The following is a 25,467-nucleotide window of genomic DNA, read 5'->3' on the forward strand; positions in this document are numbered from 1 at the left end:
TAATATTTCACCATTCAAAATAAATGCAGCCTTGTTGAGCATAAGAGAATTTATTTTATTGTATTATTTCATTTTTTTTAAGTATATTTTCACTTAATTAAATTTTGTGTTAATTTGATCTAATTGTCATTAGATGGTCTCTTCCCTACTGTTGTGTGGTTCCTGGCTGAAATAATCTACAAATGGAACCATTCCTCTGATAATAAAAGTCTGCTTATGCGAGACATTGGCCCCTGACCTAGTGATGAAAACAGAATCTCGGTATCATATCCTCTTCCAGATCTAAAAAATAAGTGGAAAGTGGAAGTGGAAATTCCTTAGTCATTTGTGTTGTAGGATGTATTTAACAATGTCAAGACAAGAAGTGTTGAGCTGAATCGTTACGGCAGATCCCTAAGAGACAGACAAGTGGGACCAGACTTCCTTTTGCAAACCACAGTTGCCACAATGCAAAATCAATTTGCTTGTTTCTCTCTCAGATCGATAATTGAGGGATCTCAGGACCTTGAAGTCTGTTCCAGTTTTAGACTTATCTAAGAGCGTGTTCTAAGCCCTTAGTCCCTGCAGAGTTCTCTGTCTTTCCTCTATCCCTCTTTCTGTTTGTCACTGTAGGTGGGGGCGCCTTAACAGAGAACTCCACGTGGGCTCCTTTGAAGCACGCTGGCCTGCTCCTTCCAAATTTTCTTTGACTTTCAGCGAAAACAACACTAGAGGGAGCTGGGAATTTCACGAATGCCAATTGTGTGTCTAATTAACTCATTGCCTAAAGACACAAGTTGCATTCCAAGTGTGAACAGGTGCCCTCGCAGTCACGTGTGAGTGTCCTCAAATGTCCTTGTGCTCATACATGCGGATGGATGCCACCTGCTGATCCGTATTCAAATTCACACCGAACACCTGTTGGAGGGTTTGTGGCTGACATTGTTGGTGTCGCATCCTTACATACGAACACTTAGTTTCTCCTGCCAGGCCCCAGGGCTCACAGGCACCATTTCCTCCAGACTGCCATTTTAATTAGGAAGCTCTTCCTGATTTTGCCGTCTCTTGCAAGCTGTTTAGATGGCTGTTTGTGGCATTTGTTGTGGTCAGAGCGTGGCAAATGAGCTGCGGTGCATATGTCGGCCACGCGCCGCCTCTGTTCTGTGCCGAAGCTTTCTCGGCGTGACAAATTAGACATAGTCCGAATGCAATGCATGCAGACTCTGCCCCGTTAATGTGCTGAATTGGGCCTGTCTAATTGGGTTTCCAGATAATCCTCTATTATTTGAATCGTCCCTGTTCCTGCAGCATGTAAATCTTACGCAGGGTTTAAATCAGCTGCCAAGTAGTATTGAAGTTTAATTGAATTACTCAAAGGAGCTTGGGGCTTTTGCTTCTAGCTGCATTTCTGCACAGTCCAAAATCACTCCTCTGTATAGCCTTCTGACAGCCTCATTGAAGAAAATGTGTTTGTTCTTCCTGTGATCAACACCATTAATGGGTGTTTTTGCTAAGGGTGAGTATGTAAGCAGTGTTAACGTCCGCTTGATGAAACAGAGCCTAGGGTCTAGAGTTGAAATAAGTGGGTTGCACACTGAGATGTGTGAGGTGACTCTACGTTCACGCCATGTCAGAAATATGAAAAATATAAGCTCTCAATTTCAAAATAATATATGTGAAATATGAGTCGATTCTTTTATCGAATCATTCAAAAGGATTCAAAAGTTTCTGCAAGTTACATGTCAATGCATCATTTAAACATACAGTGAAACTGACAAAGCCTACTCGGTGTAATTAAAAAAAAGTAAACATTAATAAATAAAATAAAATATTGTTTAAATGTAAAATGTATTTATACTTTTATTTAAATATTAAATAATTTTTGGCTAAATATTACATTTTAAATACCTGTACCTTATAAATATAAATTCATTATCATATTAGATAATAAAAAATTCTATTAAATCTATTAAATATTTCTGGTAACACTTTGAAATAAGGTTAAATTAGTTAACTACATTAGTTAATGTCAAATAACATTTATTAATCTCATATAATGTTGATTTCAACATTTACTAATAGACCTTATTCAGAGCAGCGCCATGCCAGGTATAAAAGCGAGGCTGTGTGGGATAGACGTACTATATTTTTAATAGCATCCGCTGTATAAAGCTCCTTGATTACTTAGAATTTTCCACAGCTCATGTTGTCCGGAGTTTTTTGTCTACTGAAACTTCTTGGCAAGATATTTTTGCAGTGTTTCGTCAGCAGAACAATCCGAAAACACATTAAATAACAGTACAACCCACTGAAGAGACTGATGTGAATAAGGTCTATACATTATTAAAATTAAAAGTTGTATCTGTAAATATTATTTAATGGACCTGAGCTAGCATGAACTAACAATGAAGAGTATTTTTAATAACTAACCTGGGACCTTGTAAAGTGTTACCAAATTTTTGTTGGGTCTTCAGATTGATTATACCTCTGTAAACATTAAGAACCCCTGAAGTTCAGAGTCCCACCTTCAGGCTTATTGCGGACCGCACTGGACATCCCCGAGTTGAAAAGGTCCATTCAGAGCTGGTTCCCCCAAGGGAAGCTCTTTGACTGTGGGGCCCTGGGCCTCCAAACACAGGCCTGCTTTTGTTCATCTGGGCTCTGATTGGTTTGAGCTACTGTACTTCACATGGACAAGACCTAAAGACCTGACAATTTCTCACTAGCACAGCAATAGGAAGCACACACAGTCATAAACACAATGTCCTTGTTTTTCAGATCCAGGACTTGGCAATCCGCTGCATTCAGAAAAACATCAAAAAGAACCGAGGTGTGAAGGGCTGGCCTTGGTGGAAGGTTTTTACCACCGTCCGTCCACTCATTGAGGTTCAACTGACAGAGGAGCAGATCCGCGGCAAAGACGTAAGCACCTGTCATCTTCACTAACCACTTTAAATGCTGTAAATCGGCATGTCATGTACAGATTTCGCCTTTTGAAAATAGTACATCTGAATTCAATGGCCATCTGTGTGGCTTTTAATGCCCCTCTCGGTTTCTCTGCCCCGCGGGGGTCCCTCTCAAATTCAGCTGCAGCTCTATCGCACCCAAATCACCCGTCTCTTTGGTTACTGTCTCTGCGGCTTCGACTCAATCCAAGTGTTTGTAGAGTCCTGTGTGTGTTTGTGTGTGCGGAGAGTGGCAGGGCTGTGTGTATGCATACATTACCTATGTAGCATGCTGGATCAAAAGCAACTCCGCTTCCCGCGGGGGAGTGCATTAGCATGTCACAGAGTGTGTGCGCGCGTGCATGCGCGTTTCGTTCGCTGGGCCGCGTCCCACTGAGTGCTGTGTAGCCATGCAGTCAGGCGTGCTCCTGCGAGAGACAGACGGGTGCTGACACTGCCTCCATACAGCCTGCTTTTAAAAAACAAACACAGAGTCACTATCTCCTCTGCACAAACAGATTTCACAGCTGCAACCAATTGGCTATATTCTGCGGTTCTCTCAAGTTCGCAAAAGAAGAGTTTTGGAAAGTAGGAGGAGGTATGCGGTAATAGAGACGCTAAGGCTTCAAACAGGGCAGGCTTTCTTCCTGTCTGCCATTCCGTTACAGTTTCTAATTTATCTCACCTGTCTATCTCTATACTTGACTAAATATAGTAGCTGTCATTGTGTCTGAATGTATAACTGTCTGTGGTCATTCCTTTTATATATCAGCTGAATTTCTTGTCATCCTGTCTTATTGTGTCTTCTGATTGTCTGTCTGTATTTAGGAGGAGATTCAGCTGCTCAAGTTGAGGCTGGAGAAAGTGGAGAAGGAGAGGAATGAGTTGAGACTCAATAGTGACCGGCTGGAAAGCAAGGTTAGTGTTTAAATTCAATTCAGTTCAGATTCTACAAAATGATCATGCTGATGTCATTTGAGCATATCACAGTTGCATACATTGTACGGTGTTTCATACCAAAGTTTCAGTAATTGATGCCAATGAAAATTCATTATTCTCAATAAGAAATGCACCTTCAAGTGCATGATTATTAGATACAATACATCAATACTTATTAAAGCTGCTAAAGTTTCCAGCTAAAAGCTTTTTCTTGTCAGTATTGTTGTTTACATAATGCAACCAACATAATAAACAGAGGCAGGTCTATAGGAATCGTAGATTGTATATCTTTGGATATATATCTTTGAATAAATTCATGCTTCATGCATTGTTCTCTAATGTGCAAATCAATATTTTGATCAATAATACATTCCTACATTTATATATGTCCATTTTAAGGCATCCGTAATAAAATTTCTACAAGTTGGTACTATGTATGTTAATATTATATCATTGTACAAAATCACACCTTCACAATACACAGTCACAGACACCCAGACCTCACACCTTCACCATCTTAAGACAATAGCAAAAAGCTATCGTCCCTGTGTGAAATATGTGAGTGATGATGTAGATGTGAAGTGTTGCATATGTGTGTGAGATGAGCTCATACACTACTCTAAAGTTTGCATAGAGCACGTGTGCCACGTCTAGTTAATGTTTTCTCATCATATGTATGTTTCAGATCACAGAACTGTCATCAGAACTTGCCGATGAGCGCAACACAGGCGAGTCTGCCTCGCAGCTGCTGGAGTCCGAGACTTCGGAGAGACTGAGGCTGGAGAAAGACATGAAGGATCTACAGGTACACACACGCACACACTTCTGAACAGAGATAGAGTTTGAGTTGATGGTTTTCTGTAAGGAATCTCCTCATGCCTGAAATAGATATTTTCCACCAAAGCACAGACAATGCAGCCCATGCAGCAGAGCGTGAGCTGTATACAAATTGTGTCATCTCATATTAAATGTCCATGTGAAAGACTGTGTGTGTGTGTGTGAGCAGGTATTTGCCTCTGTATGCTTGGTGTGTGTGTGTGTACAGTGTGTTTTTATGTGTCTCTTAGGCTCAGGGTTGCCTGTGTGAGCAGATGGTCTGGACATTTCCCTGCAGAACAGAGAGCTGATGTGCTCTGTGTCTGTGTGTGTGTTTGCGTTTCAGGCCAAGTTTGATGCTATGAAGAAGCAGATGGAGTCTATGGAGATGGAAGTGATGGAGGCACGGCTCATACGTGCATCGGAGCTCAACGGGGAAATGGATGACGATGACACCGGTGAGTTAGTGACATCACTTCCTGGACAGAGCAAGATTGGAATAAAATGCATAATGCAATCTCAGTAAAGGGATTCCCTTATGATTGCTGAGCTTTGAGCAAAAACTATCAGAGCCTTCCTGAATCATTTAGGCAGAATTGAAGGGTTATCTGGGAGTATTTCCATGAGTTTGATGGCCCATGACTCTCTGGTTGAGGGGTAGAGCTTCAGGTGTGCTGAGCGTTTCAGTGTTGCACCTCCAGACAAATGAGAAAATAATCTGTAGCATCAGAGCTGCTGCTTCTCATTAAGCTGTTTATATGGAAATGCCAGGGGGCAGTGAAAACACCAAACATGAGCTCTCTCTCCATCTCTCTCCGTCTCTCTCCGTTTCTCTCGGTCTCCTGTTTCTGGAACTTTCTGTGAAGAGGGAAAATGGTGTCTCATTATTTTTTTTTTAAGTATTAGAGAGACAAATCCATGTTCATTGCTTTGAGAACTGTTAGATACTGTATATAAACATATTATCTAACAAAAAACTAGTATGAAAAGTAGCTCATTTTAAACATTAAATATCTTTTTTTGTTGTTTGCCTGACTCACCTCAGAAGGTTTAAACGTTTATATTAGGCTTGTATTTAGTTGTTGCCCACATTTTGAATGCAATCCAGTTAATGTGATAATAATGTGAATTTGATAATGTGAAGTGTTTTTTCAATGCCCACAATAGGTCAAATCATTTGGACCTTTTCTACATTTTTAGATCATAATAGATATTTTTTACAAATATTGTAGTGTTGACTGTTGATTTGTTGAACTTGAGCTTGATAAATGCACTGTTACCAAAGTTATTGTAAGAAAAAAATATCTTCTAATTGGAAATATCTGATTATCAGTAACTACAAACCAACATTTAGACCCAAACTAGCTAGTGATATTTAAAAAATCCTGATGCCAATTGACTCATATATATGTGTGTGTGTATATGTATGTGTGTATATATATATATATATATATATATATATATATATATATATATATATATATATAGATATATATAGATAGATATTAATATCCAGTACTGTTCAAAAGTTTGGGGTTAGTGAATTTTTTTTTAAAGAAATTAATACTTGCATTCAATAAAGACACATTGATTTGATCCAAAATCTTAAATACATTTATTATGTTACAAAAGATTTCTATTTTAAATAAATGCTTTTTATTAATCAAATAATCCTAAAAATAGTTTTTCCAATTTACACAAAAATATTAAGTAGCACAACTGGTTTCAACATTGATAATTATGTAATAATTAATAATTATTTTTTAGCACCAAATCAGCATATGACAATGATTTCTAAAGGATCATTTGGCACTGAAGACTGGAGAAATGACTTTGCATCACATGGTTTAGTTTTAAATGTATTTAAAATAATAGGATACAAAAATGGCAAATGTCATAGAAAATTTATAGAAAATAAAACTGTTTTGTTTTCAGTTTACTTTGATGATCTGAGGTTGATGATCAATATTTTAAGCACTTTCTTTCGATATGAATTTATTGAAAAAGATAAATAATTACTTATTTTTGAGCAACGTGTTCTCTGTGAAAGCCAGAGCGTGATAATACTCAGTAGTGCTGTTCTTAGAATCACTGCTGTCATGAACAGAACTCATTTTAATGCACATGTCAGACTGGTGAAGGCTTGTTCTCACCTCTGTGTCACACAGCTGATCTATGAGACTTAATGCTAAGACATGAACATTTGATTTATTCCACTTTCCAGCAATTGCAGTATGTTCTGCAATGATAATGTGGCATGGACAGCTCCACTCTGCATATCTAAAGCCGCCTCTCATATCATTCTGCTTTGATTTATCAACTTTTGTGCATTTGCTTGTTTCCAGTTTATCAGATATATTTTAAAATCACAGAATGGGTTTCTGTGTGAGCCACAATCAAAAGGATTGTAGTGAAATTTCCCTGGCAGTGATCCAGAGTTTAAACCTCGGCTCTCTTCAGGGAATGACCACAGACTAATCTGGCCCATAGTGTTTCACCTTGAAAATCATATTGCAATTATGATGCCAAATAATATGATTTTAACAGCGTTATGATAAACATCTGACATTTAAAATTACACCGCCAACTTCAAGTGCACTGAACCTGTTGAGATAGAGTGCTTGGACTATGTGCAGTAGTCAAAACAGAGTGCCGCCACTTTGCTTTGAAGCACTGACATATTTATTTAATTAAATCGCAGCAATATGCGGTTTAGTAATCACACAAGGCCGTCTCACAATGAACTGTGCGGCCTTAATCATCACTAACTCTTGTGTTCAGGAGGAGAATGGAGGCTGAAATATGAGAGGGCCATCAGAGAGATCGAGTTCACCAAGAAGAGACTCCAGCAAGAGTTTGATGACAAACTAGAGGTGGAGCAGCAAAACAAGAGGCAGCTGGAGAGAAAGGTTAGGGCATCTTACAAACACAAAAACATTTTTTGCACTTCAATTCTGTCAACTAGGGATGCACAATATCAGTTCCATATCTGTTACCGGCCAACATTATTTTAGACGTTTTATTGGCCGTTATTTGATATTTAATTGCGCATGCTCATTTCCTCTATTTTTGCATTAGTCTTTAGCAAATCTCAAAACGAATAGCTTCACATTATAATGTTTTGATGCCTAAATTCACTTACAGCATTTAAATCAATTGCTTTAGTTCTGATGTTTTATTTTAATTTTATTTAGACAAAGGACAAAATTTCACCCATTTATTGGTAATCATCCATAACATGAAAAGAATTATCAGCTTATTGGTATTGTACAGAATTTTAATAAAAGTGCATCCCTGCTGTTGACTTTATTCTACCAAACTTACACACACATCATGTAGACTCAGACTTCACTTGTATTGTCAGTGTTGTCCAACACAACAGCATGTACTGTCTCAAACATGAACGTATTAGCTGAAACTCACACATCTAGACAAGACGCACACTGGATGGACAGATCCACCTGTACAGACTCACTGAGAATCTGTGTGTTTAGCTGACGGACCTGCAGGCGGACAATGAAGAGGTGCAGCGTGTGGCTCAGCAGCTGAAGAAGAAATGCCAGAGACTGACAGCCGAGCTGCAGGACACCAAACTGCACCTGGAGGGCCAGCAGAGCCGCAACCACGACCTAGAGAAGAAACAGCGCAAGTGAGTCAGACCAGATATTGGATAATTATGCCTCTTTTATGGAGCTTTCAGTCACAACAGGATGTGTAGTAGTGTTAAATAAAATAAAAAGTCCAGTTTTAGTCAATCAAAAGCTTATTTTAGACCTGCTGCATAATGGTTAAACTTATAATCACAATTATTTAGCTCAAAACTGTCATTTTGTTAACCGATATTTCTCCTGCGTCTCGTTATCATTATAGTTGTGGTTTGGTCTTCCCTATTCTCATAGAATTAGAATTAGTAGTAACATTTTGTAGTTTGTTAGTCCTTGGTGTGAGCAAGCCTTAAAGGGATATTTCACCGCTGGAAAGATGAATGTGTATTTAAATTGGGTCATTTATGTAGTAGAAATGTGAAATTATTGTAGAAGTTGGTGCCTTCTAGACTGAGAAAAGCCAGAAAATGTATTTTTGGCTCATGTGGATGAAAGACAACAACTCCCAGAATGCACTTGCTTCGCTGCCCTACGAGGCCACTCCCAAGACACGCCTACCGGTTACAGAGGGCAGTATCGGAAGAAATGATACAACTAGGCTACTAGTTGACTTGAACCTGAAAAGACGCTGTTTTATCGTGAGATCCCACCCCCTATGGGCGGGTTGAAAACATGCGGAACTAGCTCCTACTTATAGGACTACTCCTACTCTAGCCTCTGGCCAAAAGAGCCTCCGATGAGGCAAAATGACGATTTTTGCGTCACCTGAGGTTTTTTTCCAGACACACAATACAGAAATCTCTCGTCTCAGGGGGACATGAGGGAGGGAAGCACGGTCATTCGAAAATACTACCGGGTTTCTACTGATACAAAGCTTAATGCTAATCGGTGAAGTATCCCTTTAAGAGTAGCCCAAGAGTGCCTCAGAAACCAGCATCTCAAAATGAAACATGCATGACTATCATTACTCTTAGCGGCAGGCCCTTAGCGGAGCGGCGGTGGTTAATGTGCGAAAGTGCTGTAGCTAAGCCTGTTTTAGAGGCAGTGCCTGTCAGTGCGGACGGCATGTGTGAAAGTCCACTGTTAATGTAATGATCGGCCTGAGGCTCAGGGTGACGGCAGATTTAGCCAAAGGGAGGGATAGGGGGAGGGCAAGGAGAGCGGTCCTTCAATTCTCTATGGGGCTAGGATTAACACAAAGAGTTGCATAAGACTCATTTATGGGATCATAACAGGGCCTCTGAGAGAAGGGGGTGGAGAACGAAAGAGAAAACTATATAAAAGAGGAAAAGTATTAACTGATTTGCCCCAAAGCATCATGACTCCCCCTCCTCACACATTGTTACTCACTTACAAGTTAACCCAATCAGAATGTTTTCCCCTAATGCCCCTCCTGACACACACGTCACACACAATACTGTAAGGCTTAAAGGAGTTTTAGTTTCTCAACACTCTGCTATGCTTGGCTATTTTAGGAAAAGCAGGTATGTGTTGTTTTTTTTTGTTTTTTTTGTCATTAGACTTGTGCTTTTATTGTAGTGATGATTAGAAATCAGCGATTGCCTTTAGTTATTGCATCGTACATAATTTGACTAATGGTTAACTAATATGGGATTTTTCAATTAGTAACACCAATGTAATCAAATCAGATGTAATCATAATATGCAGATAATTGCAGTTTAATTCACTTTTATTAAGATTGAAATTAGAAAAAATCCCATACATGTTCACTGCTAAAACATTGTTATTTTGTAAGGTTTTGCCAGCCTCGGCAGTGTGTCTTGTTTTCCTTAAAAGAGTATGCAGTGGGATATTTATTTCTTTGATAAATAATAATCTTAAAACAAATGATCAATTGACATTGTTTTCTGAAGAATTTGTTTTGTCTGCTTGTCTGGTGAAAGTGTTAGTTCACCCAAAACTAAAAATTCTGCCATCATTTAAACTCACTCTCATGTCATTCTTAAACCATATGATTGTCTTTCTTCGGTGAAACATAAAATAATTTTTTTTGAGTGGAAGTTAATTGTATAACCAAAAAAACTAAAAAACCGACACGCTTCAAATTAATATCTTCTTTTGTCTTTCACAAAAGAATGAATGCCATATCAGTTTGGAACAACATAAGGGTGAATAAATTATGTTTTGGGTGAAAAATCCCGGTGAATAATTGGCTGGTGCAATAATGTCAAAGTGGCAATGGCAAATATCATGGTTGTTTTCATCTGATCACAGTAAAAACTTTGTAGTTAAAAAAAAAAAAAAGTACATTACTTTTTTTTTTTTTTATACAAAGTGACTTAAGTATGAGGACCATCACAAACAGTCAAGCACTTTATCATAAGAGCCAACAGTATTTGCACATGTACTGTACACATGGCCACGTTTAAAAAAAAAAAAAAAAAACTGGAGCTGAATCATTTTTTATTAATTTATTGTATATATTTAGTATTATAGGAAGTGCCGTTATGGTTGTAGTCTAGTTACGTGCTTGTGGAATCAGTTATAATGGTCTCAGCAGATTTGGTGTAAGATTGCAGCTGGTTCCACCACATACTGTAGGAACAGAGAGTGCAAAGCCTCTGGAAAATGACTTTGAACCTTTGTTTCCTCTTTCCTGAGATTAAGCTTGTTGACCGTGTGTTGTTTATGCATGCAATGTCTGCAGGTTTGACTCGGAGCAGTCTCAGGCTCAGGAGGAAGTGCAGAGAGAAAAGAGTCTGCGGGAGAAGCTGAGCAGAGAGAAAGACATGCTGACCGGGGAAGTGTTCAGCCTTAGACAACAACTGGAGGTCAGCAACCTCTCTTATATCATCCTCCTTTGTTGTCTCTCACTCACAGACTTTTCCTGGCTGTGACGTTCACGTGTCTGTGTGTGCCGAGTCCAGACTATGTTGTTCTAAATGAGTTTTTTTCTCTGCTCTCTCAGGATAAGGATCTGGAGATATGTGCTGTCAATCTGAAGCTGGAGCAGTTGGAGGTGGAGCTTCAAGATCAGAACTCACAGGATTCAAAGGACGAGGCGTCATTGGCCAAGGTTAAAAAGCAGCTTCGTGACCTTGAGGCAAAGGTCAAAGATCAAGAAGAAGAGCTTGATGAGCAGGCTGGAACCATTCAGATGCTGGAGCAGGTAATCGTTTCATGAGAATACGGATATATACTTTGGATTGAGCTGACTGATGTTTAATGTATTATGTCTTGGAATGATGCATATTCTCCATGCACACAATTTCCACCTGTCATGCGTAATATGCTAATTTATGTAGATTCAGCTGATGCGTCGTTATGAAGAAACTGTCAATACTTACAGTTTGCATACATTATAATAATAATTAAGAAGAGTTTTATTGGCCTGTGCGGCAGAGTTATTTTGCATATGCATCTGTATGCACATTTCGTATGCTCAGCTGTGTTTGTATTCAATGAGATGTTGATGTTGTGACCTGCAGGCCAAACTCCGTCTGGAGATGGAGATGGAGAGACTGAGACAGACGCATTCGAAGGAGATTGAGAGCAAAGACGACGAGGTGGAGGAGATCAGACAGTCCTGCAGCAAGAAGGTACGATACATCCACCATGATTACATGATTACGTACAATATCCCAAATGTTTCCAACTATTTTTAAATCGTGAGAAAATTGCGATTTTAACCAAGGAAACGGGGCGTTAGAGCAGGGGGGAGCTGGGAGTCGCCAGTCAATTGCGTCATATCCGCGTTACCCTCGGTTTCCGCTCGTACTGCGTGGAGTCCTGGACAAATGCGGAAGTTGTAGTTGTAGCGTCTATCAAGCAACAAACGTTAGCTTGTTTTGTGCAGTCGTTATGGAACACAATTAATCTTTACCGATTGCAGCTGGTTCTGTCGACAAAGCATGCTTAATTTTATATTTTCCAATTGTAGCATTCGGTAATAGTTATGTTTATGTAAGGGAAGTATTATTGCTTTAGATTTGTGTTTAGTTTATTGACATTGTTTATCACGTCTGGTGTTTATGACCATGTAAATAAATATAGCATGTGTTATACATAAAGATTAATCAGTATTTTGGCAAATGATGTGGGTATGTTCGAATGTACTTTTACAACAATTGTTTAGAACACGTAAAACTGCGCCGCGTTATCACAACAATGAATTCGACATACAGTAACATCTATGATAACCAATTTAGTATTAAACCTTACTTTTCTTGCGGTTAATTCATTTTAATGAAATAAAAGTGTGATGAGGTTCAAGAGTCAGGAAGGAAGAAGACAGGGATCGGCGTGACTGGGACTCGTACTTTATTAAAATAAAACAAAACAAACAAAAGTCGCACACAACGCGCATTCACCGTGGCAACCGCGACTGCACAAAACAGTTCAAAAATGAGAGCTCGGATCCACCAGTTTTCTTTCTCTGCGTCCAATTGTCTCTTCAGTCTCTCTCTCGTTCCAGCGCGCGGCTTTAAAGCGGTCTCTCCACGCGGATCACAGCAATAAGACACAGGTGTTCGTCATTTGCACTTGACCTACTTGCTCGTCTCTTCTCTCTCCCATTACAGACCATGCTGAACCACGTCCCCCTCGCCACAAAAAGCATGTCATTATAAAAAAAGAACTTAGCCTCATCCATGAACATGATTTTTCGATTCCCGTCTGACTGATTTACATCCACGGTGGAGTTTAAAACGACAGTTCCCATCATTCCACGCTCCTTCACATCGTCATCAAGCTACGCCGTTGTTGTTGTTTGGAATGTAGCGCCCTCTAGAGGCCAAAAATTCTTGCATATTGTAGCTTTAATGTGCAATTTTTTTGTAGAGCTGGTTGTAAATATTTTTGATTATTATTATTAATTTTCTTTTATTTACAAAGCAAGCAGCTCTACAAAAAATGCACAGTGAGGATATTAGCTCTTGAAATAATATTTACAAAATATTGTTATTCATAATAATAATAGTAATGTTCAAATTAATATTAGTGTTAGGAAATATATGTATTCATTAATCTTATAGTACAGTAAATGTTAGTCTATAGGAAAATAATATACACCGTATATATAATATCATAAATGTAAAGGAACTTTTGAGTCAGAATCTTGACAAAAATTTTTTTGTTATGTTTAGATCACTACAAAATGATGTTGATATCTCAGAAAAATCTTTTTTGATGTCAAAATTAAGAAATATGATGAATTTATGAATTTTATGATGTCAAAATCACAAGAAAATTAAGTTTTTATGACAATTATGAAGAATTGTGTAGCTCTGTAGCTCCCATGCACATTCAGTCAACTTTTCACTTTAAGTACAAGTCACCAGCTAACACCATTAACAACACGCTCTGAATACTTTACAATTGGTTTCAGAAGTTCAAGTGTGTTCAATTTCTAACATTTTAATTGCTGATGTTCAGTTCTTATGCAGAGCTCGCTTTGCTTCCTGTACAACATAAATAAACAAGACATATTCGGCCATGTGTTGAATAAGAATTTTCATTCAGTGTTGTTCAGCTCTTGTTGCAGATAGCGACTTCCCATTTGTAGAGTGTCTTTGCCGCGGAGGTGCAGATAAGCTGAACTCATTGAGTTTTGATGTATAATTCATGGGCCTATTTTTTTTCCTCACGTATATTTCACCTTTCCCTCCTCTCCACTTAACCAATCAAGCTGCCAGTACAGTGCATCCTATAATTACCCTTCTTTCTCACGACCGAGTCCCTTGATTGAGGGAATGTGTTTATATGTCTGGAATGACAGTATATAATTGGATTGACTCTTCAGGGTAAACCTACTTCACAAAGGCCTTCCATGATGTTCTGTTACAGTGTTTTGTTTGTGTGAACAGCTCAAGCAAATGGAGGTGCAGCTAGAGGAGGAGTATGAAGACAAGCAGAAGGTCTTACGGGAGAGGAGAGACATGGAAACCAAGCTGATGAGCGCCCAGGAGCAGGTACTGCACTCATAAAACTTGCTATAGAACTAGTCAAGGTTTGAAATATGATTTAATATATGCGGTATGGAATGCCTTTTTAAATATTTTTTTTATTAATAATCAAATTTAAATGTGTATTAATAATAAAAAAAAAATTACATACAGTATGTGATGCAGATTGTTCTGTACTTTTTTGTTTTATTGTTAGATATTAGGCAGACCCTTTTGTCAAAATGTTGTGAAAGACCCCGAATTTTTTTTTGTTTACACAAAATTCAGCACAACTGTTTTCAACATCGATAACAATAAGAAATGTTTCTTGAGCACTAAATCAGCATATCAGAATGATTACTGAAGGATCATGCGGCACTGAAGACTGGAGTAATGATTTTAAAATAGAAAATAGTTATTTTAAATTTCAATAATATTTTCAAAAATTACTGTTTTACTGTGTTTTTGGTCAATTAAATACAGCCTTGGTGAGCATAAAAGACTTCTTTCAAAAAATGTTTCTGTAAATCATGGACCAAAAATGCTAATTACTTTTTTTGGGTACATCCAATTTTTTTAATTGATTTTTAAATCAAATCAAATGTCTACTGTAGTGAAAATGTCCCTTCTTCTAATACCAAATGCAACAGACTAACAGATGCAAGCAGCAAATAATGATAGAAAATAATGTTCATGACATAAACTAAAGGCTATTGATTGATATAGATTTTCCAAATCACAAAAAAATTTCAAATATGAACAAAAATATTATTTTGGTGAAGGTTATGTTCTGTCATGAAAATAAAATGTATTTTTTTGTATTTTTCCTCAAAGTAACAGTTGCTAAAACCACCAAAATCATCATTCCTAAGCTTTCAGTGTGAACAACATGTAAAGATAATATAAACTGTCTTTGGTGTTTTCAGGTGAGCCACAGAGATGTGGAGACAGAGAAGCGTCTGAGGAAGGACCTGAAGCGCACAAAGGCCTTGCTGGCTGATGCCCAGATCATGCTGGATCACCTGAAGAACAACGCTCCCAGCAAGAGAGAGATCGCTCAGCTCAAGAACCAGGTCTGTTTCTCAGCTCCCCTGGGCTCGGTTGATAACACATCATACATGAGGTCCAGTGGGAAACATACATTTCATTTATGTGTCTTTGCATGTGTGCTCTTTACAGCTCGAGGAATCAGAGTTCACATGTGCTGCTGCGGTCAAGGCCCGAAAGTCAATGGAAGTAGAGATCGAGGACCTCCATGTACAAATGGACGACATATCCAAATCCAAGCAGGCGGTAAGTCTGTCGGTGTTTGGTAAAAGAATAACTCTTTTACTTCTTTTACATCAGAGTCAGAGGCTTGCATAGACACAGACACCACCTGTCTCCATCCACAATAGGTGGCAGCCAGGATGTCGTTTCAATTATTTACCAGGGGGAAATGATTTCCGCCCATAATGGCACGTTTCCGATCCCGGCTATAATTCGAACAGGATGTATCGCCGTGAAATACATTACTCTTTAATAATTCTGACATTGATTCAGTATTATTTAAGCATGAAGAAAATTGTGTAATTGTGTCCTCACTGTAGCGTATTATGAAGCGATATCAGGAGAGACGGATGCAGCCAAATTCTGCAGATGCTGTTCCCCTGACGCTGTCTCCATATTGTTTTCTTTTTTTTGTCATCGCCGCCTGTCATATTTGCTCTGCTCTCTGGAGCAAGAGACACTCTGACAGAAGGGTGCAGTGAACATTTTAATTTTCTATAAAGCCGTTGCCATGCTGAAGCATTCTTTTGGTGCAGTCGGGTGTTTTTGTGGCTGTTTCTAAAACTGTCTCTCTTCTGAATATTGTCATTGATTAGCAAGAGCGTGATAAATGGTCTGGTCATGATCACTGTCTGATTAGCTTCAGGTCTGTCTGACACCCCCACCCTCCCCTCCCTCCCCCCTGGGAGATCATGGATTTCCACTAGAGGATTTGAAGGTGACACATAGGTTTGATACAATACACTTGCCAGACAGCATTTAAAGGTGTGGAATGGATCGGTACAGAAAAAAGGAAATGTCTTTTATCAGTGTCTTGTGTTAACGTATAATGGAAAACAGGATTTTCATTCATTTGTACACATATGCAAAAGCCAGTCCATGTATATATCATTTATGAAAACTTGAAAAATGGGTTATTGAGAAATCATCGTAATATTAATGTCATAAGCACAAGCATATTACCATATGACCACAATTTACACTACCGTTCCAAAGTTTGGGATCAGTACGATTTTTTGTTGTTGTTTTTGAAAGGTTTGTTATGCTCACCGAGGCTGCATTTATTTGATCAAAAATACAGTAAAAGCAATAATATTATACTGTATATATTATATTATAATATATAATATAAACATACAATTTTGGTCAATTGAATGTGTCCTCACTGAATAAAATTACTTGCTTAAAATAAATCTTAAATCTTAAAAATGGTAGTGTACATACAGCTAAGGTAATTTTCAGATTCAGAGATACAGTATTAAACAATCATAAAAGAAGTCATTTACATGTAGAAGCCGGTGTTGGGGCAGAGAGGCAAAAACATTTTTGTTTTTGATGCATGTCATGGGAACAAGTGCAAATTGTAGAATATAACCCCTTTAATATTAATTTATTTGCACTGGTTTGTGAAAGAGTGTGTGAAAGAAAACGCAAGCTGCCTACATGAGGATGTTTTTTACTAAATCATTTAATTTCCTGCTTTTATGCTCACTAGTCAATTAGTAATGTGTGATGTCTCCATTTTTTGCTTTTACTAAAACATTTGAAAGATACTCCTCGGAGATTAGCTTGCCTGTATTGTTGAGGTAATTATTATTGAATAGAATTAGACCTCTGATACTGTTTGACAGAGCAGGCAGTGAAGTGTTCGTCTCTAATTGGGAGACGGTGCTGTGTTCTCAGGGATTTATACAATGCAAGCAGCTACTGTTTAGTGACAAGGTGACAGGAAAATGATCTCTTTAAGGAATCAGGAGACTGGCTTTCAGTTTCAAACTAAAAACGAGAGCTGAAGTCGGAGTGGTTAGCCTCACATGTTCCTGACATGTTTAGATGTGGTGCTCATGCATGGGACCACAGGTTTGAGTCTGACTGACTGTATCAATAAAAATAGCTAAAATGGATCCTTTTTACTTTTTCGGGGTCAGAAAGCAGAAGTCGTCGTAGTTGGGTATACTTCTATAGCGGTGAACCGGAGACAACAGCAAAAATAGTTTTTGTATTTCCATTTGCTCCAATAGCAAAAGAAAAAAATCTATGATAGCGTTTCGACGACTTCCAAAGAAACGGAAGAAATATCGAGATATTGATTACAGCAGTCAGAAGAGAGAAAGATGTCAAATTTGCCGTTTCTCCCTCACCCATTGTATTAGAAACACCCTTGCAGCAGCGTTAATTTGTTTTGTTTTTAAATTCATCATAACTGACAAAGAAAATAAAACACAAAGTATAGCTTTATAAATGTGTATACATTTGTTTTTTTAAAATATTAAATTAAAGATATGAAAACCGTTACAATATTTACGATATTGATAACTGTGGAAACACGTCATCATAGTCTGTGAAAAGAGTCCATTAACCTAAATGATTATTTAGTAAATTATTTATCAAAAATTTTGTTAATTTGTGTGTATGCATGAACCCTGTTGCATAAACCAAAGACACTTTTACATTTTTTAACCTTAATATCCACAGAAGTGTGTTGTATTATGAAAGTAAAATGGGTTGTGAACTTGCCAACATTTCAAGCATTTCTGAGGGAGTTTTTTTTTTTTTTTTTTTTTTTTTTACTTCTCGACAAAAAAAAAAAAAAAAAAAATCATTTTAATTTGCAATCATATTTGTTTTTGTCTTATTCTATTGTTTGTTTCCCGTGCAGCTTGAGGAACAGCTGAGTCGTTTGCAGAGGGAGAAGAATGACCTGCAGTCTCGCATGGAGGAGGACCAAGAGGACATGAATGAACTCATGAAGAAACACAAAGCCGCCGTTTCCCAGGTAACTCTCTCCAGCACTCTGTCTCTGTCTGTCAGAGAGCTGTACAGAGCTTTTCTCTCATCACACACAGAGTAGATGTGTCTGTACATGTACATTTAAATGTTTTTGTAATTTGTATCATTTTTTTATGACACAATTGGATAGAATTTATTTAAAATAGTGTTTTAAGAATATATATATATTTTAAATTACAGTATTTTTATTTTTAACAGAGTGGCCTTTTTATTGTGGCCAGCCTAAGGCACACCTGTGCAATAATCATGCTGTCTAATCAGCATCTTGATATGCCACACATGTGAGGTGGATGGATTATCTCGGCAAAGGAGAAGTGCTCACTAACACAGATTTAGACAGATTTGTGAACAATATTTGAGAGAAATAGGCCTTTTGTGTACATAGAAAAAGTCTTAGATCTTTGAGTTCAGCTCATGAAAAATGGGGATAAAAACAAAAGTGTTGCGTTAATAATTTTGTCCAGTGTATATATATATTTTTTCAGAATACATATTTATATTCCAGAATTTAAGGTCTCAATTCATGTGTGAAAATTATTCTTCATGCTCCCTCCCAACCATTCTTTCACAATATAAGCCTAATGAATCTTGACATTGTCATCCCTGCATGGTTGTTTAAGAAATAAGCTACACACTCCATCAATTACAGTTAGAAGAACTGCTGCCAAACATATATTGCTACAAACATAATAATGACTGCAATAATGATCCAATCATAGACTCTTTAGCATTTGTCTTTTTAAATCCAAACAGGGACTTTTTGGGGGGGGGGGGGGGCCGTGCAGTGTATATACACACTATTATACATTTAGGGATTATTTCACACTGCAAAATAAAAGCAGTGCGTACTTATTGTGTTGAATATATTTAACGGGTTACAGCAATCACAGTGCTATTGCATTGCTGGAGCAGCGTGAAACAAGCCTAAAAAGCATTTTTGTTCACAATTGTGTTGTCCTTTTCAATTATTTATTTTTTTGACACTGAGCATATTGCATGCTACATCATTCCAACATATCTGACATTTTCCAGTATGATTCATTGCTGTTTCTCAGCAACATACTTCCATCATGCAAATCAAACCTACAGCGTCATTTAGTGTGTGCAGATAGACCACCCTGTATTTCTGCCTTTGATTGGTCGTTCGTGCCAATGGGAAAGTATCGCTGGAACAATTGTCATTTATTTGAGTGTGTGGGTTGATTGTCATTAAGAGAGTTTTAAACACAGCATGCTGCTATGGCAGCAATGTAGAGATGAGTGATGTGTCTCCACAGATTCTAAGTAAACAGATCCTCTCCAATGGAACAGCCTGTTCCCTTTTGGTTTACTTCAACTCTATGGTTCATTTATGGGTATATCAGGTTTTAAAATGCAGTCACATTCATACTTGAGGCATTCAGATTCCATTTTAGGCTCCATTTCACTCATGCTTCTGTTAACATGCTATTTATTGCTGCCATTTTTTGTGAGATGTCATTAACAGACCATAAGATTGCTTGTCTGTCAGCAGCTAAATGGTTTGCAGTGTGCTGTAAGATATATCACCAAAATAACATACCATCATGCATATTTCCCCCTTTCACTGTGCACAGCTTGCTGTTTTTTCTAAATGGTAAATAAGACCGTATGCACCAGGTAAATGAGGGATAATACACTATTTTGCTGATTATTTGAAATACTGGGTGTCCATTTTTTAAACCATGAAACAGATGAGTTGTGGTGAATTTTGCAGTATACAATCATATGAATATTTCATACAAACAGAAAATGTGCATACTTGCGGGTCATGTACTGTATATAGCATAGAAATTATGTTTAGATAATTATAAGATAAGAAAATAAAGGAATTGTTGGTTCAGATTATGTATCCTATGGTGTGTGTAGAAGACTCTGACCTCTCTGTGGTGTGTTCTTGCACAGTCCTCACAGAACCTGGCCCAGATCAGTGACCTGCAGGCCCAGCTTGAGGAGGCCATGAAGGAGAAACAGGACGTCCAGGAGAAGGTGAATTCACTTTGGCATCCATATGGAAATGCATATTCACAAAGTTACTGTTATTTGCAAGCGGAGTGAAGTAGATATCAGCTCCTGTTTTGTTTTATTTCTGCTGAGGTGAGCTGAGGTGCTTAAGGTCAAATATTTGCACTGCAAAGTTACAATATGGAGATTTTTTGAATAGTTTATTCTTTCATGAGCTCAAGATCAGGCTCCACCCTTTCAACTGTTTACTCTTGTATGAGATCAAGGTCTGACTCTTTAATGATAGGATCAGACTCTGCACCTCATGATAGAAATAGACTCCTCCCCTCTCAGCATTTGAGTCTTTAATAATAGGATCAAACTCCGCCCCTTTCAGCATTTGAGTCTTTAATGATAGGATCAAACCCCGCCCCCTCTCAGCAGCATTTGAGTCTTTAATGATAGGATCAAACTCCGCCCCCTCTCAGCATTTGAGTCTTTAATGATAGGATCAAACTCCGCCCCCTCTCAGCATTTGAGTCTTTAATGATAGGATTATTTCTTTGAAGAGAAATTCAAAGACAGGTCTCAAATCCATTATTTAAACACTATCACCATGTGTAATTAAGTATCAGAACCTCTATACTGGTCTGACCTGGATTTGACTTATCACTTAATGTAAACCGGCAGAGCTATTTGAAAGGTTGATAAACCAGGTAGGCCTTGTTAAAGACACCCCATAGAGGTGAGGGGCTTTTATCAGCAGATAATAGTTATATTCAGCTGTTCAAGTTAGGATTTCAGTAAAATACAGATTGCTTTTGTTTTTCTCAGTGTATGTATGAATTCTCACTCTGTATGTGTGTGTTTGGCAGCTCACGGCCCTGCAGAGTCAGCTAGAGTTCCAAGAGCAGTCCATGGTGGACAAGTCTCTGGTCAGCCGGCAGGAGGCCAAGATCCGTGAGCTAGAGACCAAGCTGGAGTTCGAGAAGACACAGGTCAAACGCTTGGAGGTAAGTTTGCAGGATGCATGTGCTTACGTGGGCTGAGTAGGCTGGGTGCTGGAAGTGTCAAAAGGTCAGTGCGCAGGCATTGAAGTGTTGGATAAGGATAAATTTAATCTACACACCCGCCAGGCCTCTCCTCATTGTCCCACCGCTTTATAGAACTTTAACCCTTGTACAAGAAGTGTTTTACAATTCTCTAAAAAAAAATTGCACTACAAATTGAATGTGGATTATTTCTGTCCCCTCTGTTTTTTTTTAAATCGACAGTGTCAGTCCCCCTTTTAGAAAGGAAATCTACATTTCATTTCATGTCTGATATATTTTGTTGCTGGAGGCAGCAGGTCATCTGTTTTTGCATTGTACACAGCTAGCGTAATTAAAATGTGTTTTCTCTAATGCACATTATTTCAGTGTTTTGTTTTGTTTGATTTGATGGATTTTTTGCTCCTTAAGTGACATTTTCCAGCAGCCAGTCCTCTTCACCGTTCATCTATGTTGGGTGCTCCTGCTCACCTGCAGAATTACAATTGGCACTCTGCACAAATTACAAATGTCTACTGCGCCCACAACACAATCTGTCAACAGAAGCGCTTTGAAAAGCGCTATTATTACTGATTTGTTGGACATGTAACTCAGCGCAGGCTTGGGCAATGTTGTCTCTAGGGGCAGCTTGTTTAAACCATGCCCATCCGTTGCTGTAAAGTTTTCCTAATATGTAGTTATTTCTGTGTTTCCATGCCAGTCTGCAGCCCACCTTTGGTGTGAAAAATCACAGATAAGTTGCTATGGAAGTTATTCGGAGTTTCACACCATATGCATAGCTTGACAATCTTGCATATATCAGCGCTAGACTTGCTAGATTTGGTAAACAACCACAGTGGGTTCAGAAACACTTAAGCGATAGTGCATGTTATTGCTGCATATATGTGGTAAATAAATGATTGCATCTTCTTCAGAGTCTTGTAGCGAGGCTGAAAGAGAATCTCGAGAAGTTGACTGAGGAACGAGACCAACGCAGTGCCAGCGAGAACCGGGAGAAGGAGCAGAACAAGCGTCTCCTCAGGCAGATTCGAGACATCAAGGAGGAGATGGGCGAGCTGGCCAAGAAAGAATCGGAAGCCAGCCGCAAGAAACACGAGCTGGTGAGGGGTCTGATCTGCTGTTCTGCTTCACTGATGTTCTCATTCTGAAGTGTCTTAAAGGGATAGTGCATCATCAAAGTTATGTCATCATTTACTCACCTTCATGTCATTCCAAATCGGTTTGACTTCCTTTCTTCTGTGGAACATAAAATAACGTATTTTGAAGAACGTTGGGAACAAAACAATATTGGAGCCTGTTAACTTCCACTATATGGCAAAAATAAAAAGAAAGCAAGTCATACAGGTTTGGAACAACATGAGAGAGTAAATTATAACAGAATTTACATTTTTGGGTGAGCTATCCATTTAAGCATATGATGAAAGCAGAAATGCAACTATATGTGGACATATAGCTTCCTTCTAGTTAACTGGTTTGATTAAACCTCTTAATTCCAGACCTCTTACTACAGAAAACAATGACATTCTCAAAAATGGTTTGTAGCATTTTGACAGCAGTTTTATAAGGGCTATTTTCTCTTCCAACATGACATAAGGTTCATAAGTCAGATGAGAGAGAGCTAAAGCTCATTGGGATGAATAGGACTACCGACATTAGTGCCTGACCTCATGGATCAAAATAAAATAACCCACAATGGTTGGTGAATGCAAAATTTATTTAATCAATTTAGACATATAACAGAAGGGAACCTATGAACAAAGCATTGCATTCTGATAAATGTGGTCTCTTTTTTTGAAAGTTGAATCTTCTTTAGAAGTAGTCAATCACAAAATAAATATATAAATAATATATCACTAAATACTAAGGATGCAGTAATATTGAAATTCTGTCTAATACAGACTAACCGCTTATTATTTTAATTTTGTCCCCAACAACCGATATATCATCCATATTAAAATTCTATACTATTTTGTCTTCAAAAAACAAGTGAATTTAGGCATTATAATGTACAGTATGAAATATGGATATTAATTTGAGATTTACTGAAGGTTAGATTTATCAGTAGCCGCGTTTCCATTACCCTTCAAATTGCGCAAATTGAAATTGCGAATTGAAAATACGCTCAATGGAAACAATTTCGCAAAAAAACTCCCATTTATCGCAAAAAAGTTTTTACGCTCGCATGAGGTGGTTTTTCAGGCAATTCGAAAAAGAAATATTTCGCAAAACTGCAATGGAAACAGTTTTTGCGCATTTACAGGTCACCTGACTTAGAAGGCGCGATGTGTTTGGACAGAAGACGAGACAGATTCTTTATTGAATTCATAAAAGACAAAAGAATGACAGAAATACTGGATTCTAAACCTCAAAGAAATGCCATAATCAAGACCTCGGAGCAGAAATGAGTGAGAAAAACCCAGAAACACTTCATATGTGCCACTCACAGACACAGTATGGGTCTTTCCTTGCCATTAATGCTTTCGATTACGCCTACGTTTCCTTCCATTAATAATAATAATGTATAGTGCGGTACGTGGCTGTGATATATATATATATATGTATATATATATATATATATATATATATATATATATATATATATATATATATATATATATACTTACCAACAACCGTTGCCATGATTTTTGGAATGACTTATCGCGAGAGGAAAAAATTACGTTTTAGTCGCATAACGCCGTCATTTCGCAATAGTTTTTTATCGATATTTAGAAAAAATCGCAAAAGTTTTGCGTGAATCTTTAATGGAAACACAGCTAGTGTTAAATATTAAATGACTAATGTTTTTAACATTAAGCGAGCATTAGATGACGGTAGCAAAGGTAATCTAAATGTAGAAAAAGACAGGAATGAGTACCTCATTAGTTAGGCTGTAAATTTTACCCTGTCTCTTTAGGAAATGGATATTGAGAGTTTGGAAGCAGCCAACCAGAGTCTCCAGGCGGACCTCAAGCTGGCCTTCAAGAGGATCGGAGACCTCCAGGCTGCTATCGAGGATGAGATGGAGAGTGACGACAATGAGGATCTCATCAACAGGTAACACTTGCTGCTCTGAGGACTCTTTATTTAATGCAGACCTCAGGAGAGCTTTTCTATGTGCATAAGTGGGTAAAAAAGAGATAGACAGAGAGAGAAGACACTATGTGGATGAATGCGCTGTACACTGAGCTTTTGGAGACGGCAATCAGTGAGCCAGTCTCAGTCATCTCTTATTCACACTCTCTTAAATATTTATGCCTTGAAAACTGCCGCACATAATTTGGAGCTCCTTTTTTATGTAGTTGGTCTCATCTGTCAGAGGAAGTCATCTCCGTTCACCATCATTCCGCTTTTCTTAGTGACCCGCACCTTACTGCGCAGAGCTGAGTTTATTTCCTCGCTTATATGCGTGGAAGAACTCCAGTCATCCTAATAACAGTAAATAGTGCCGTGCTTACACTTACATAATGACCTACGCAGAGCAGAAGTTAGAAAAAGGTCAGCATTCTGGGTAAACATCTTGAGCAATATGTAGCGCTAGAAAACGTTTACACCAGACATGATAAATATTCAATTACAAGCTGTGTTTTTAAGACCATGACTTCTTGTTTTTCTTTTCTTTTTTTACAGCCATTGTTCTTTTCATGTTTATTAAGTTTCCATTTGAAACTCACTTATTTCTGCTTCTTGTTTTTTATGTGTTTGTTTTTCATTCCCCTCCTACCTCCAGTTTACAAGACATGGTGACTAAGTATCAGAAACGAAAGAACAAGCTGTAAGGAGTTAAAGTTTGAACTTAAGTTAACATATTTTGATTCTCCTTTGCCCTCATAGGAAGATGATGCAGTATACATGCAGTCATCTTTGAGAAATGTAATACAGAATAGTAAATCTCGATTTCGATGATACTGCATCACACTTCCGGGCATGACAACTAACATCACACATTTGGTTTTCTCCTTTTTATGCACGATGTCTCATAATGTATGCATACTACAAACTGCATGCTTTTTCCAAGCCAAGTATGGTTCACAATTACTTACCCTCCGCAGAGGCCATTTCCCCCACCCTGAACCCCCTGCTTTGTAAAACTGAACCTTTGGATAAGAACCATTCTGAGTGGAGGTCAGGTGTAGTTACATGTCCACAGGGTCCAGACCATGGCCGATCCCCTGGATGTCTTACTCGAGAGCCAGAAGGTGCTACATGCAGA

General features: G+C 38.1%; 1 protein-coding gene across 5 annotated transcripts in view; it reads left to right on the forward strand.

The window, feature by feature from the left end:
• Positions 1–25,467, forward strand: part of myo18ab (myosin XVIIIA b) — a 106,773-nt gene that overhangs the window by 72,154 nt on the left and 9,152 nt on the right. For 4 of the 5 annotated variants that reach the window (XM_084418094.1, XM_084418095.1, XM_084418096.1 and 1 more), the window contains 18 exons: positions 2,758–2,901; positions 3,753–3,842; positions 4,549–4,668; positions 5,026–5,137; positions 7,461–7,588; positions 8,174–8,328; positions 10,953–11,076; positions 11,214–11,414; positions 11,734–11,844; positions 14,110–14,214; positions 15,114–15,260; positions 15,367–15,480; positions 18,116–18,232; positions 20,170–20,253; positions 21,084–21,221; positions 22,172–22,357; positions 24,172–24,311; positions 24,985–25,029. In XM_084418094.1, coding sequence (XP_084274220.1) covers positions 2,758–2,901; positions 3,753–3,842; positions 4,549–4,668; positions 5,026–5,137; positions 7,461–7,588; positions 8,174–8,328; positions 10,953–11,076; positions 11,214–11,414; positions 11,734–11,844; positions 14,110–14,214; positions 15,114–15,260; positions 15,367–15,480; positions 18,116–18,232; positions 20,170–20,253; positions 21,084–21,221; positions 22,172–22,357; positions 24,172–24,311; positions 24,985–25,029 — 2,261 coding nt within the window. The remainder of the gene's footprint in view (positions 1–2,757; positions 2,902–3,752; positions 3,843–4,548; positions 4,669–5,025; positions 5,138–7,460; positions 7,589–8,173; positions 8,329–10,952; positions 11,077–11,213; positions 11,415–11,733; positions 11,845–14,109; positions 14,215–15,113; positions 15,261–15,366; positions 15,481–18,115; positions 18,233–20,169; positions 20,254–21,083; positions 21,222–22,171; positions 22,358–24,171; positions 24,312–24,984; positions 25,030–25,467) is intronic. The other variant, XM_084418097.1, reaches the window with a different exon arrangement.

This window comes from Rutilus rutilus, assembly GCF_951802725.1.
Source record: "Rutilus rutilus genome assembly, chromosome: 9".
In the NCBI taxonomy this organism is placed as follows: Eukaryota; Metazoa; Chordata; class Actinopteri; order Cypriniformes; family Leuciscidae; genus Rutilus; species Rutilus rutilus.